The sequence below is a fragment of the Rhinoraja longicauda genome, chromosome 28, assembly GCF_053455715.1.
Source record: "Rhinoraja longicauda isolate Sanriku21f chromosome 28, sRhiLon1.1, whole genome shotgun sequence".
NCBI lineage: Eukaryota > Metazoa > Chordata > Chondrichthyes > Rajiformes > Arhynchobatidae > Rhinoraja > Rhinoraja longicauda.
Window position 1 is genome coordinate 9842766 of NC_135980.1, and position 16083 is coordinate 9858848.

Here is a 16083-nt window from a genome sequence, read left to right on the forward strand (position 1 = left end):
AGCTGTTGTTGCTGATTCCTCAACAATTCACCAGCTCAGATACATGAAAGGTGTGTGTGTGTGTGTACGTGTGTGTGTGTGTGTGTGTGTGTGTGTGTGTGTGTGTGTGTGTGGCTCACTTGCATCCTGTCTGTGCATCTAACTGCATTTCAGTGGGCAATATAAATTGCAGCCTCTATTTTTAAATGCCACGATTTAGTTCGTGTTTTCCACTCCCTGGCCATCATCAAGAGAAGAAAAAGACAGCAGCCCACGTATATACAAACAAAAAAAGCACATGCGCATTTTTCATTCATATACTGGCTGCTAAAAATAGTTCCTTCACCATGGACACAGAAGAGTGGAGACAAAAAAATCCCATGTTATTTTCAAAAGCCCAAAGAATGGATATGAAATCACATCCTTCGGTCAAATTCTGTGCAGAATGAAAACTTCCTCTGGATTTAAGAATTAAGTTCTAAACTTAGTGTCTTAAACTCAACTCCTGTTTAAAGAGGGCGTCATCTTCAACAATAATCTTCATCTGGTCAAACGACTAACTGCGACACACATTAAACCAGATCTACTGCACACACATTAATACAGTATTTTTAATATTGTAAAATGATCTAACGCACTTCACATCAACATCATTGATTGTAACTTTGACATCCAGTCATTTAAAGAAATGTTCGGACAAGTGGGCTTTAAGCTACATCTCACATGGAAGGGAAAGATAGAAGAGCAGAAATTTAGGGAGAGAATTTGTGTGGCTGGTGCCCTGGTACTTAAAGAACAGGCATCAGTGGTGGAATGGAGTTGGTGAAATCCAACTATCTTGGAGGGAAGGAGTGAAGGAGATAGGATGGATTCCACCGAATGACCAAAGTAAGACTGGTTTGGACAAAGATGGTGAAGTCAACCACATCACACTGGAATTTAGAAGGATGAGGGGGGATCTTATTGAAACATATAAGATAATTAGGGGATTGGACACATTAGAGGCAGGAAACATGTTCCCAATGTTGGGGGAGTCCAGAACAAGGGGCCACAGTTTAAGAATAAGGGGTAGGCCATTTAAAACGGAGATGAGGAAGAACTTTTTCAGTCAGAGAGTGGTGAAGGTGTAGAATTCTCTGCCTCAGAAGGCAGTGGAGGCCAGTTCGTTGGATGCTTTCAAGAGAGAGCTGGATAGAGCTCTTAAGGATAGCGGAGTGAGGGGGTATGGGGAGAAGGCAGGAACGGGGTACTGATTGAGAGTGATCAGCCATGATCGCATTGAATGGCGGTGCTGGCTCGAAGGGCTGAATGGCCTACTCCTGCACTTATTGTCTATTGTCTATCAAAGTTACAAAGATCGGAATACCACACTCAAGAGACAGCGTTGTTATTTACTTGCATTTTGAAACAAATGGGACAGTGGTTTAAGTAACATACATTCACAATATTAAAGTGAGTGGAATTAAAATAGAGACCAGGACTGATCCAATTAACCAAACGATAGTGCAATCTAGAAGGGCTGAAGGATCCATTCCAGTCTTATGTAAAATCTGCAGTACATTAAGAAAAACCTGAAAATGTTGTGTTTGGAAGAAAAAAAACTTTCCAATGCTTCAAGTTTTTGGAAAAACAATCAATCGGTTTTCATTGAAAGGCACGGACTCATTTTTCATTCATACTCTGGCTGCTAAAAATAGTTCCTCACCATGGACACAGGAGGTGCAAGGACAAAAAAAACATGTTATTTTGCATGGCCACTGGGTGGTTACGAAATCATACCCTTCAGTCTAATTCCGTGAATGCAGTGTGCAGAATAAAGCTTCCAATGGATTTAGTATTTCACTTGATTAATTTCTATTCTTAGTCTGGCCTTAAACAGAGTTTCTTTTTTAAATTGGTAGCTTAACGGCAAGCACTGATCGGACTTACTGGCCACCATCGCTCTGCCTGTTTGTGTATTTGTCTGGGTGAGTTTCCCTTCCTTTTTTTTTTGTTTAAACACAAAGTAAACCTCTTCCCCATAACCTTAAACAAACACAATCTGTTGTTCCTTAACATGCTGGACTCTCTGTGCCAGAGGGTACTCCTGGGCAACTATTGGACCTGTTTGACCGGCTTTCAAAAAACCCCATCTCTTGGCATTTTCCGGTCAAGAGGGAAGGCTGCTTTCTTACAGGAACAGAAATAAATAAAAGAGTAAAACAAACTCAATGACAGCAATCGGGGCCGGAAGGAATTCTGTTAAGCTGGGGCAACAGAACTGCTCACAAGACAAGTTTTGTAGGATTGGGTTTTTTTTTTTCAAACTATAAAGCTCTCCAGACCAGCCATGTGCTAAATTCCAAGGACTGGTTTAATGAACTCGCCCACTTCACTGACAAATTTAGATGAACAAGATTATGTTTAATTGGGTGCTTATCTGTACATTTGTACGCCAAGCCATTTACACTCAGTCATAAATAGATCCTTTAAAACCTTGCACCCACTATTCATACGCATTGGAATGTGACTGGACCTGTATCCCCTATTACGCCACGTTTTGACTCAGCTAGCTTGATCACATATGTAACTGAGCTGGATGTTGAGTCTTGATTAAGGACACACTGGCTCCTTCCTGGGGATTCAGACGTCACAGCAAAAACAACTCATGCCATAACACTGACATTTCGAGGAAACGCTCTGGCCATTCGACAGCCTGGAGCCAACAATGCAAATACAAGCAATATTAAAATAAATATGTTTTACTCCATTTAAATCTGGGGGATTTTTTTTTTTTTAAACTTAAAAAACACATCAATTGGCATGTTCTGTAACTAGCACATCACTGCTTTGAGAGTCGATGTCCCATTCAGTCTGAAGGCACTTGCTGCCTTCTACCACAAATATGTTTGACAACACAGTGTGCGTTTCTCATTCGTCAAGTGTGATGCAGCTTCAGTCTACGTCACTATGATGCCTCTGCTATTCCGGATTATGAATTTCCACAGCGTCTGCCATTCCCAAGGGAGAGGAGGAGGAGGAGGGGGAATAATTGGCGGCTTGTTTGATAACAGAACTTCAACTGGAATGTAATCTTCTTTTGCCTCTGATCCATCAAATGTAAGAACAAGCCGGCTGTGGAAGGGGGGGGGGGGGGAATTCGATTGGCTGGCTGTAATGTAGCTACTGTAATGTAGCTACTAAGAATTTCAGGAAATGATCATCTTGAGCAGTGTGGAATAATATGACTTATACAAGCCCATCAACAAGACTCATGGCGTCATCCACAGAGTCCTTGAGAGCAGGAGTTGCAGTTGCTTTTAACCCTCTGAAACATACTTCCTGTACCGTTCTCCAACAGATCAACTGCAGAGAAGATAGGATTTCCGGTTTTAAAAATATACTCCCCAGGAAATCCAGGAAACATGCTTGTCTCCAATGCCTGGTCAATCTGAGCACAAGAGCTGCAGGGTGGAACTGATTCAGCAACTGCCTGATCAATGAAGCTATTAATATAAATAGTACTTTTCAAGTGAATACTGCCAAGCTCAGAATGATAAATTATGTGTCCTTCAAACAATGTAAATACATCCCAGATGCATCACATTAATTTACATATGATTAAAGGGGCCTGGCTGTATTCAATTGCATTTGCATTCACCCATTCATCCTGTTCCACTGTTAATCAGTTAGCCCTTGAAATCCTAATTAAACACATAAATAAAACATTACTAATAATTTTTAAAAAGGTGCTAGAAATTCTGTGGGTGTCTTGGCCTGACCGGATAGGCTGTGAATTTAACGAGTGCTTTAACAGTCTAGAAATCTACAGCAAACTCCCTAAAATGTCCATTCTAGAAACCTCAACACGAGACTATTGCTTAACAGAACCAGAATATGCAGCTGGGGGAGGCTTCCTGGTACCTCATTAAGCAAGGGCTACTTCCTGAAACGGAGGAGTCTGTCAATTGAGGTTGGAGTCTTGTCAATTTCTCGCCCTCTAATTATATGTAGAGACCGAGAAATCTCTCTCTTACTTCCCGATGCCCCCAACCAACATTAGAATGAGTTCTGCAGCCGACTTAGCTCTTAAAAACGATTTCATTTGTTGGCTCCTCTGCGAAACTTCAGCCTAAATTATTGCCACTGATCGGGAACACACACAAGCGCCCATGTACCCTCTCTGGTGGACGAGGTGAAACAAGAGGGCGGGCGAAACAAGCGGGCAGAAGCGTTTGAGACGCTTTCTGTGACTTGGTAACCAGTCACAGATGCCCCTCCCTACCCGCTGTGTCCGGTTAGACCGTGCACGACTTCAAAAGACAGTGTATCGGGCGAAGCAGGGAGTCCTGCTACGAGTTGAAAGTTTCAGTGGGGGCATTTTGTTCGCCTCTGCCCCAGAGCATCAGGTTTAAGAGACTCCGTCACGCTCTGAATGGAAAGGCTCTGCACAAGTTAGCCATTGAGAGTCGGCAGAAGCACAGAAAGACAATGTCACACACCACAATGGTTACCAGGGCAGGGCCGGGCGAGTTATTCCAGCCAAGGCTGGTTGCAACTTCACAAAAAAAAAGATCAGGGAGAACAATGGGTGCAATTAGGATGAAAATGTACAGGGGCCGGGAATTTAAGAGGTGAAAGGTGAATTGCACGGTTCACGAAATCGCGTTCAAAGGAAGAGGCTTTTCACGATCTGGGTTATGCTTCGGTAGGAGGTCTTACTGGCGTCACCGAGGAAGGGGGGGGGGGGAAGAGAAGAGGAGGAGTCGTCAGCTCTGAACAATATTCTCTGTGTAGCTTAAACACCCAGCCTGTCGCCAAGGAAGTCCCAAGTGTTACATGAAACATGCACAGCCGCGAATAATACAAAGAGGACAATGTCTGGCCCTTCGGAGGTTTGGGGAACTCGATTTGCAATACATTTAGGCCAACTATGCCGGATCTCACATTTAAACTAGACATGAACTACCCAAATCTAATTGAGCGTGACTGCAATGTAAGTGTAAAACATAAACAACTATGCAATATCATAACGAGCCCATTGGATTTTTAATTAATGAATATATACATTTTAATGTTATAACCGACTATAATGCATAAACTCACTCTCCGCAATCCATATAAAAACCACACCGGCACGATTGGAAGCTTAATTGTTGTTTTTTGTAATGTGTTGTACTCAGAATTATATCAATAAAATATCAATGAAGCGGCCACGCGTACCACTCAGCGAGCTACACAATACTGTGCTCAAAGCTGTCAAAATTATTTTTTACCTGAGTTTCCGTTAAGCTTTCCAAAGCCTGCATCACTGATTGTTCCGGCCGCGAAGCTTGAGACTTGAAGGGAGAAAGAGAAAGAGAGCGAGAGAAAAAAAAATTAACGAATGCAAACGTTTCCTCTCAGACGTGTCACCAGACACAAAATGTATTGATGTATAAACCGGGTCAGACGTCGATCTTACCATTAGTCCAGCCTCCACAGTGGGGACAAGGGTTAATTTGCTTCCTTCTATTATACCGTGATCCTGCAGTTTTCCAGAATTTAACCGCCTAAAACAAATTATTTTTTAAAAAACACGCATTATATTTTTAATAAAGCAGGAACCCACTTTCAATGTAAACGGTCATTTAACCATCTATAAGAGTTAAAAGCACAAGCTTCGCGAATGAGTTCAAAAGTACATCGGAATATAAAGTTTACAAGGCTTACTCGCTAACAAACGATCAAAGTAAAACGGAGTTCTGAAAGGCTACAGTTCGACGGAGAAGCCGGTCACAGAAACTCCGATTGGGGTTCCGTGGCTTCGCTCAGAACAAAGAGATGTACGTACGTTTCTTTGTGCAAGAGGACGAGACGCTCCTTGGCAACCTTTAAGCGTTGTGACAACCTCCGTTTGAGTCCTTCCACCGTTTCGTCTACTGGAACAGAAAGATCATACTGGGCTCCGGTCGTAGTATGGATGACTACACGCATTGAAGGCTCGTTTGGATGGGCCTCACAAGTCGGGGTTCTGGAACAGCTCCTGGTGCTTGTATGGTCCATTAGATTACCTCTGATCGGTCTTCGAGTCACGAAAGAAAGTCCCTTAGACTCTTAAAGGAATCATGCAATATTGTGGAGCCCTAAGCGTTGTGGAAACGAAAAAAGATCCCGGCGTTTTCCTGCTGAAATAGTTAAATCGGCGATTTGTGTGCGGTGTACGTATTTGGATTTGTCCGTGCGAGGGTGGGATTTTTTCTTTCTTTTGTCTTCGAAAGATAGAGGGGTAGGTGGTGGGTTAAGGGAAAAAAACACCACCACACGCACAAGTGGTTTGGCCGGAGAGGTCGGTCTAAACGCCGTGCTGTTTTCTCTCAGCCCTGCCGACTGGTTGCGAGGTGAACGCTGGCTCTGGCTTTGACTCTGGCTCCGGCTCTCACTCCGGCTTTGACTCTTCTGGCTCCGGCTCTGGCTCTCGCTCTTGCTTTGCCTCTAGCTCCGGCTTTGACTCTGCTCTGACTCTGGCTTTGACTCTGGCTCTCACTCCGGCGCTTGCTTGGACTCTAGCTCCGGCTCTTGCTTTGCCTCTAGCTCCGGCTCTCACTCCGGCTATGGCTCTCACTCTGGCGCTGGCTTTGACTCTAGCTCCGGCTCTCACTCCGGCGCTGGCTTTGACTCCTCTGGCTCCAGCTCTCACTCCGGCGCTGGCTTTGACTCCTCTAGCTCCGGCTCTTGTTTGCCTCTAGCTCCGGCTCCCGCTCCGGTTGTGACTCCGGCTCCGCCGCGTCCCCGGGAGAATACTACTCATAGAACGTCTGCAACAAAGAAAACACCGCGTCAGCCAATCAGCGCCCCCGCGACGCCTCGACATTCCAAAAAGTATCCACCTGTTCCCAGGCACCAGCCAATCAGCCGCCGGTCCATTGTGACGTCGGCGCCGGGGCGGGGCCGCCGCTCGTCAGTTTCAACCATTCAGAAAAGTCTGCAACGCCCGCCCGGGAGTTCCTGCCTTCCCTCCCTCTCTCCCTCGTTCCTTCCCTCACTCGTTCCTTCCTTCCTTCCCCCTCTCTCCAAGCACACACTCACATATATATATATATATAACATGTACACACACACACATATATATATATATTACATATACACACACCCTGTACCTGAACTGAAAGACGCAATGAGTCGAGAAGAAACAAAACTAAGGGTCAACCTGATGTGCAGGAAGGAACTGCAGATGCCGGTTTACACCGAAGAGAAGACACAAAGTGCTGGAGTAACTCTGGTGGCGTCTCTGGAGAGGAGTGGGTGGCGTTTCGGGTCCAGACCCCTTCTTCATACGGCCTGATGTTCCCGCAAGGGCCAGACGATTGTTAAAATCGTTTTTTTCTTTTGGCAACTCCGCAAAAGTGTTTCATTAAAGAGACCATCCCTCCAAGCTCCAAGCCCCAAGCTCCAAGCGCGCATACACTGCGTGTACCTGGACTGAAAGACGCAACCAGTCCGGGACAAACAAAGGGTCAAGCTGGTGTTCCGCCAGGGCCAAACCATTGTTAAAAAAATAATAATTCTGGCAACTCTGCAAAAGTATGTCATTAAAGAGCCAGCACTCTCCACGTCAAATGAGCAGATGATGATCAAGGAAATGTAGAGTGGTTAATTGTTAGCCATGGCATGGGGAAGGTGACACAGTAAAATTAATCAGGACCTCAAACTGAAGGAGGGTCTCGATCCGAAACGTCACCCATTCCTTCTCCCCAGAGATACTGTCGGATCCGCTGAGTTACTCCAGCATATTGTGTCTATCTTCGGTGTAAACCAGTATCTGCACAGTTCCTTACCATAGCACTATTCACATACTCCTCCACCCCCCTACCCGCAAGCGACGGGCTGGAATCCAGAACCGATTGCTGAAAAGCTCGATTTTCAATTAAATTTTTAACCCCCCCCCCCCCAAATAAGAATAGCCCCCGCATCGTGCCGGCGAATTAATCAAACGTGTCTGCACCAGTCCCAGAAGGAAGTGAGCAGGCAGGTTTATGACCGAAATACTTCGACAAAAAAAAGCAAAAACTTTCTCTTTAAAAAAATAATAATAATTGGCAATGTTTGCAGATGCAAGTTAAACACTATTTTCGCTCTTCGGTTATTAGCCGTGAGGTTTCGCGAATGCTTTAAAAACTCACATCCGATGATGGCAACATTTGGCGAAGAAACAATGCCTTTGCACCGCATGCTGCAGCTTTAACTCAGCTGACTTAGTTTGGAAGTGTTTTATTGAAAATGCAATCTCACTCACTGTTGTTAAGCATTTTTTTTAAAAACCCGAATCCTCCCAGCCAATTCTCCAACTATTAGTGATCGCATTGCAATTATTACAGTTTGTATTAAACCAGCGTTATAATCATTCTAATATTTATTCTCTGTGTATCCTGGCCATTAACTGCTGCATAAAGAAAGCCAAATCTGTTTGCAGGCGTCCTAACAGAAATCCCTCTCTCCACACGATCAACAGCGCTACCTTCTGATAAATCGCGGCACTGCACATCCAAGCTAACGACGATTGACCATATATATACATATATATTTAATTCTCTACAAAATTTCCAACATTTCGCGTCTGCTGACCCTAACAAGAGAAAATGCACCGAGTTAAATCTGGTAACAGAGTAAAGCTGGGAGTCCATTCAGAAAATAGTTATACAACAGTCACAGAAACTAGATCTTCTCAATCCAGCTGCATATTAAAAATCAGCGATTATAACATACATTAACACCCTCACGTACATTAAATAAGCAAGATTGCTAATCTGAATACTGTACTTGTAGTCTCAATAACATTTTGACTATTCTTGGAGTGTACAACTTTACTCTCCACCCTTGTAAGAAGTCTTATCCACATTATTAACCTGATTAATGACTGTTCCACAAAACGGCTCAATTTAATCCCAGCTGTGAAATCGCTTACCGGGTATAATCAAATCGCTTTTATTCTTAGCAATGTCTTCACTTCAAAAAATAAAGTTCCTTTAGTCAGAGGTACAAATTGTAAATTCCTTTAAGGTCGGGCAGATGGATATCGTTCTGCAGTTGCTGCTTTAAGCCTTCGACTGAAGAGCGGACTTGGTATTTAAGGAGTAGAAGTGACGCCGGCGGGCGGGTGTGGTGGGAGTTTGAAATGCAGGGACTTATTCGATAGAATAAACGCCCCGCTGACATCACCGGCAAGGGCAACCATCAATGAATCACAGTTTTATAATCCGCCGCCTAGCAAAGTTGTTTTTCTATTCCCTGAAATCGCGGTCCCTGCACCGCCTAGCAGAAGCCGGTGCCTTATTTAGCTCCTGTCTAATCGGAGCAGGGGAGGCTAGCGTCGTGCTGGTCGTTGTGTACAAGAGCTTCGCCGTCTCTCGGGAAAAGGGCATAGTTACGTGGTGGGGGTTGATGTCACAACAAACTGCACGAACACCACACACACCTTGGAGATTACCGACGCACTCCTTGTACTCTGTGTGTCCTCGCCAGGAACGTCACACATTACACACTTCCAAAAGCCAAAATAACTCGTGCCAGATTAATTATGGATTTTTGTATAAATATGTTCTCTCCCGGAATTCTGATTCCCAGGTCTTTTTACGTCTGCACTCCTAATATGGTCAAAAATGATCAGCAATGCTTAACTTTGGAGTTTGGCAATTGCGCCAACAAATATTGTCAGATTATTTCTCTATACGTTTAAACAGTGGGGGGGGGGGGGGGTCGGGGAGGGGGGATAATAATGTTTGCACGCTTAGTCGTTAATGATTAGTTTAAACAGCGTCCTCGGTGACTCAGAGTTACTGTCATGTTGAAGTCAGCACTGTGGGGGGAAGTTTAAGTGAGGAAAGGCGTTACTGTTCCTGGCATTCATTGATGACTGACTGACTCGAGCGCATTTTTCACATTGTTCACTTTGCATTCGCCCGCTGCCGATGTACACAGTGTGCAAACTTCTGAAACAAGGACTCGTCCATTAAAAAAAATCTGCACAGTGCGTGAAGTACACGCCCGCCCGCCAACAACACACACACACACACACACACAAAAACATTTCAGTGCAGAGTCTCTACCCAAGGCAGAAATGGCGCCCTCCCACTGCCATCCGGTTTGCGGGTTGCCTGGCTTTCAATGTTTGAACTAAATGTAGAAACATTGGGTGGGAGGCAAAACTCAGCGGAGGGTGGTCCAAGAGATAGACAATAGGTGCAAGAGGAGGCCATTCGGCCCTTCGAGCCAGCACCACCATTCAATGTGATCATGGCTGATCATTCTCAATCAGTACCCCGTTCCTGCCTTCTCCCGATACCCCCTGACTCCGCTATCCTTAAGAGCTCTATCTAGCTCTCTCTTGAATGCATTCAGAGACTTGGCCTCCACTGCCTTCTGAGGCAGAGAATTCCACAGATTCACAACTCTCTGACTGAAAATGTTTTTCCTCATCTCCAAACTAAATGGCCTACCCCTTATTCTTAAACTGTGGCCCCCTTGTTCTGGACTCCCCCAACATTGCGAACATGTTTCCTGCCTCTAACGTGTCCAACCCCTTAATAATCTTATACGTTTCGATAAGATCTCCTCTCATCCTTCTAAATTCCAGTGTATAATTAATTCCTGGGAGTTTCTATGGGAGGATTTGTTCACTTGGTTAGAATGTTACTGTTGGTTGTGTGATGAGTAAAGAAAGGGTCGCACAATCCATGATCAAGTGCTTGGTCAAGCCCGTGAGTAATAAGAACGGTTGTAGTAAACGTCTGTCAGTAAAAAAACAACCCATGCAGTTTGAGCGCCGAGCACACGGTGTGTCAATGCCTCACAAACTGACAAAACTGAAGGCTGAGTCACTCACTGCCAGCTGCCTGCTGCAGACTTCAGCGAACAACAGGCGGTGACAAACCGGCAGGTAGATGTCCCCGCTCCCCACTAATTCACCAAGGAACACCCCTTGTTAGGGCGGCTCTTCAACAAAACAATACCAAGCAAAAAAAAACAAAACAGCTGGAAACACTCAGCAGGTCGGACAGCAGCGGTGCAGATGGAACCAAGAGTTGATGATTAAGGTTTGAGACGTTTCCTCAGAGTCTGAACTCAGTCTCTCCTTCCACAGATGCTGCCTGACTTGCCGAGTGTTTCCTGCAGTCTCTGTTTTTGTTTCGGATTTCCAGTATCTGCAGGAATGTATTTTTCTTTTTTTCTTTAGAGATACAGCGCGGAAACAGGCCCTTCAGCCCACCGGGTCCGCGCCGCCCAGCGATCCCCGCACATTAACACTATCCTACACACACTAGGGACATTTGTTTTACACATTTGCCCAGCCAATTAACCTACATGCCTGTACGTCTTTGGAGTGTGGGAGGAAACCGAAGATCTCGGCGAAAACCCACGCAGGTCACGGGGAGAACGTACAAACTCCGTACAGACGGCGCCCGTAGTCAGGATCGAATCTGAGTCTCCGGCGCTGCATTCGCTGTAAGGCAGCAACTCTACCGCTGCGCCACCGTGCCGCCCATTTCTCAAGCAAGATCTGTTTTGGGGGGCATTTAAAAAGGAGGGCTTGGTCAAAGTGCAAATATTTTGAAGTCACTTTTCAGTGGTCAGACGTCCTGATGTCCATTATTTAAATTGTTGGGGGCATTTTTCCATCCTATTTGATGATGACTCTGGTACCTAACTTAGCATTTCTTAATGAGAGTCATACAGCATGGAAATGGGCCCATCAGCCCAACTATCCCACACCGACCAATATACCACATCTACCCTAATCCCACCTGCCTGTGTTTCACCCATATCCCTCTAAACCTATCTCATCCATGTACCTATCTAAATGTTTCTTAAACATTGCAATAGTACGTGCTCCCCCACCCCCCGGCAGCTCATTCCATACACCCACCACCCTTTGTGTGGAAAAGTTACCCCTCAGGTTCCTATTAAACCTCCCTTCCCCCCCCCCCCCCCCCCCATCCTAAATCTATGTCCTCTGGTTCTCAATTCCTCTACTCTGGGCAAGAGACTCCGTGTGTCTACCCGATCTATTCCTCTCATGATTTTGTATGCTTCTACAAGATCATTCCTCATCCTCCTGCGCTCCAAAGAACATAGTCCTAGCCTGCTCAACCTCTCCCTTTAGCTCAGGCCCCAGAGTCCTAGCAACATCCTCATAAAACTTCTCTGCAGCTTAACGACATATTTTCTGTGTCCAGAACTGAACACAACACTCTAAATGCGGCCTCACCAATGTCTTACATAACTGCAACATGACCTCCCTACTACTATACTCAATATAGACACATAAAGCTGGAGAAACTCAGCGGGACAGGCAGCATCTCTGGAGAGAGAAGGAATGGGTGATGTTTCAGCTCTGAAAACTCAATACTCTGACAGATGATGGCCAATGTGCCAAAAGCCTTTTCGACCACCCCATCTACCTGTGTCAAGGAAAGAATAATCTCTCCACTATCACAGCCAAATCTTCCTGCCCCAGTACCTCTGGTGCAGCACCAGGCCGTGATAAAACCAGTCAGGATAGTTTCTACAGTGCATCAGTGGAGGTTTGTTAAGAGTATTTGGGTTCAGGCTGAATCTCTTTAAACTTATATAAAAAATAAAGACACCGTGTGCCTCCTTCATGATTACATCTATGGACTAGGCAAGTCCACCGATACTGGACTTTCTAGCTGCTAATTCTCTCCACCACCGACCTACCAAATAAAAACCGGTACGTGGTCTCCCCTCTTCCCCTTTCTGAAGTAATTCTTCCATATATCTTACTGTTAATTGTTTCCACCTTGACTGCCGCTGCCAAACCTACATTGAATTCACCGTTTCTTACTTTGCTATTTAAAAAGTCCCTGCTCTCTCTCCATTGATACCCCCATCCGTCCCAACGTAACCAGCACTATTGCAGGAACAGCTTCTCCATCTTACTGCATGGCCATCTCCAATGCCTCCCAAATTTCAATGGTTCTTTCTTGTCACCTATGCCCTGCACAGTGAAATTCTTGCACCCATCACCATATTTTGGCACTATTTGCAAAAGAAAAAACTCCAAATGCCCTTAATCCCCTTATAAAACAAATAGGAAAAAGTAGAGATGAGGGCTTGTCTGCTTTGTGATTACATCTATGGGTTGGATGTTAACAGATTTTGAAGCTACTAATGCTCTCCACCACCAGCCGACCATGTGGTCTCACAACTTCCCCTTTCAGTAGCCATTCTTCCGCATATCCTACCGTTAATTCTTCCAATCTTGACAGCCTGCACAGGATCCTCTTTGCTGTTAATCCTGTGGTTATCGAGTGTACAAGCCATTGAACCAGACTTCTCCTCTCGGCCTGTTGCTTCCGCTAGGCTTGCCGGTGTTTGTCTGCAGAATGGTGGTAGCAGGGCATGGCTGCCTCTTTACGGTTGGCTGATGTCTGGTACTTTACTGGCACTGAGGTTAGCCGACAGTTCCAGGTCGGTTTTCTGTCCTGCCGCTGGAAACCTTGGTTCCCTGCAACTCTGCAGGCTCAGTCTCTTTAATTCCTGCAGTCCGTGCTGACCAGCGATCCTCGCACGCTAGCACTATCCTACACACCAGAGGTAATTTTGACCAAAGCCAATTAACCCACAAACCTGTACATCTTTGAAGTGTGAAAGGAAATCGTAGCACCCAGAGAAAACTCACATGGTCACAGGGAGAAGAATGTACAAACTCCATACAGACAGCGCCCGTAGTCAGGATCTAAGCCGAGTCCCTGGCGCTGTAAGGCAGCAATTCTACCGCTGCGCCACTGTGCCGCACATATTCTGTCCATACACAGCAGTGGACTTTATTGTCAGTTTAATAATTGCACTACAATATACATAGAAGAGTGGCGTTCTTAAGTCCAAAAGATCAGGACTACAATATAAAACAATCATCTTTTGAAAATTAATGCTGTCTTGTGGAATAAATGAGCAATGGCACCTTAGTTTAGATTTTTTTAGATTTAGAGATACAGCGCAGAAACAGGCCCTTCGGCCCAATGGGTCCGCGCCGCCCAGCGTTCCCCGCACACTAACACTATCCTACACCCACTAGGGACAATTTTTACATTTGCCCAGCCAATTAACCAACAAACCTGTACGTCTTTGGAGTGTGGGAGGAAACGGAAGATCTCGGAGAAAACCCACGCAGGTCACGGAGAGAACGTACAAACTCCGTACAGTACAGCACCCGTAGTCAGGATCAAACCCGAGTCTCTGGCGCTGCGTTCGCTGTAAGGCAGCAACTCTACTGCTGCGCCACCGTGCCGCCCTAGTTCTAGAAACTGGATAAACCTGTAGCAGAAGCAATGTTCTCTTGCCAAAGAATTTCCTTTGGATTAACATGGAACATGCATGCAAAGTTTACAGAATTTGTGCAAACTCCACACAGACAGCACCCGAGGCCAGGATCGAACCTGGGCCCCCGGCGCTGTGAGGCAACAGCTCTACCAGCTGCACCACTGTGCCGTCCCAAGTCAAATGTTTCAACTGTAAATGAAATAAGGCTCTGCCGCTGGTGGAAATGTGTTCGGATAGTTATCACACGTTAGTTGCTTTATTATCACCTTGCAGCTCGGTCAATGGCCACTTCAACATGGTTGTTGCAATGTAATGGTGGCACTTTCGTCCGTAAACTGCTGAGTTACAGATTTGGAACCTGTAAGCAAATGCTTGGGGAAGTAACAACTGATCGCACTGTGGAGCATTGTGTGACACCACAGCAATCTTCAGGTTGTGCAGCACGGTAGCGCAGCGGTAGAGTTGCTGCTTTACAGCGAATGCAGCGCCTGAGACTCAGGTTCGATCCTGACTACGGGTGCTGCACTGTAAGGAGTTTGTACGTTCTCCCCGTGACCTGCGTGGGTTTTCTCCGAGATCTTCGGTTTCCTCCCACACTCCAAAGACGTACAGGTATGTAGGTTAAATTGGCTGGGTAAATGTAAAAATTGTCCCTAGTGGGTGTAGGATAGTGTTAATGTACGGGGATCACTGGGCGGCACGGACATGGAGGGCCGAAAAGGCCTGTTTCCGGCTGTATATATATGATATGATATGATATATCACCATTTTCAATCAGCCGAGTACATATTTAGAGCAACCATCATATGTACCGGCAACAGAACAATGACTTGCTCGCTTAACAGGCCTGTAGACACGATAAGATGGGGGGGGGGGGGGGGGACACCTCATTGAAACATACAGAATAGTGAAAGGCTTTGATGGAGTCGATGCAGAGAGGATGTTTCCACTAGTGGGAGAGTCGAGGACTAGAGGTCATAGCCTCAGAATTAAAGGACGTTCTTTCAGGAAGGAGATGAGGAGAAATTTCTTTAGTTAGAGAGTGGTGAATCTGTGGAATTCTTTGCCACAGAAGGCTGTAGATGCCAAGTCAGTGGATATTTTTAAGGCAGAGATAGTTAGATTTTTGATTGGTACGGGTGTCAGAGGTTAAGGGGAGAAGGCCGGAGAATGGGGTTAGGAGGGGGAGATAGATCAGCCATGATTGAATGGTGGAGTCGACTTGATGGGGCGAATGGCCTAATTCTACTCCTATCACTTATGATCTAATGACCTTATAACACACTGATAAAGATGTAATAATCAACAATATAATAAATTAATAGTGGTAAATCGAGGTAATCACGACAGTGCACCACTGAAGCCCATAGTGCAGCCAAAGGCACAGTCCGTAGAATGTCATAGAGGATCAAGGAACTGCAGATGCTGGTTGAGGAAAAAAAGACACAAAGTGCTAGAGTAACTCAGTGGGTCAGGCAGCATCTCTGGAGAACATGGATAGGTGATTTTGCGGGCCGGGACCCTTCTTCACACTGATTGTGTGTGTGTGTGGTGGGGGGGTGGGGGGAGAGGGGGGCAATGGCCTTGCATGGTGGGCAGACATTTTAACAATTAAAAAGGGGATGAAGAAGAAAAAAGGGATGTGAGGGGCAACATTTTCACACAGAGGGTGGTGAGTAGATGGAAGGAGCTACCAGAAGTATTGGTTGAGCCAAATACAATTTATACTTTAGACTTTAGAGATACAGTGCAGAAACATGCCCCTTCGTCCCACCGAATCCGTGCTGATAAACGATCACCCCACGC

General features: G+C 45.5%; 1 protein-coding gene across 2 annotated transcripts in view; it reads right to left on the reverse strand.

The window, feature by feature from the left end:
- Positions 1-9232, reverse strand: part of midn (midnolin) — a 32973-nt gene extending 23741 nt beyond the window's left edge. The window contains exons 1-4 of one of the 2 annotated variants that reach the window (XM_078424316.1): positions 8903-9232; positions 5792-6755; positions 5423-5510; positions 5235-5297 (exon numbers count right to left, since the gene is read on the reverse strand). In XM_078424316.1, coding sequence (XP_078280442.1) covers positions 5235-5297; positions 5423-5510; positions 5792-6003 — 363 coding nt within the window. In that variant the 5' untranslated portion in view covers positions 6004-6755; positions 8903-9232. Of the gene's footprint in view, positions 1-5234; positions 5298-5422; positions 5511-5791; positions 6756-7097; positions 7114-8902 lie in introns of those variants that run through there. The other variant, XM_078424317.1, reaches the window with a different exon arrangement.
- Between the last annotated feature and the right edge of the window lie 6851 nt (positions 9233-16083).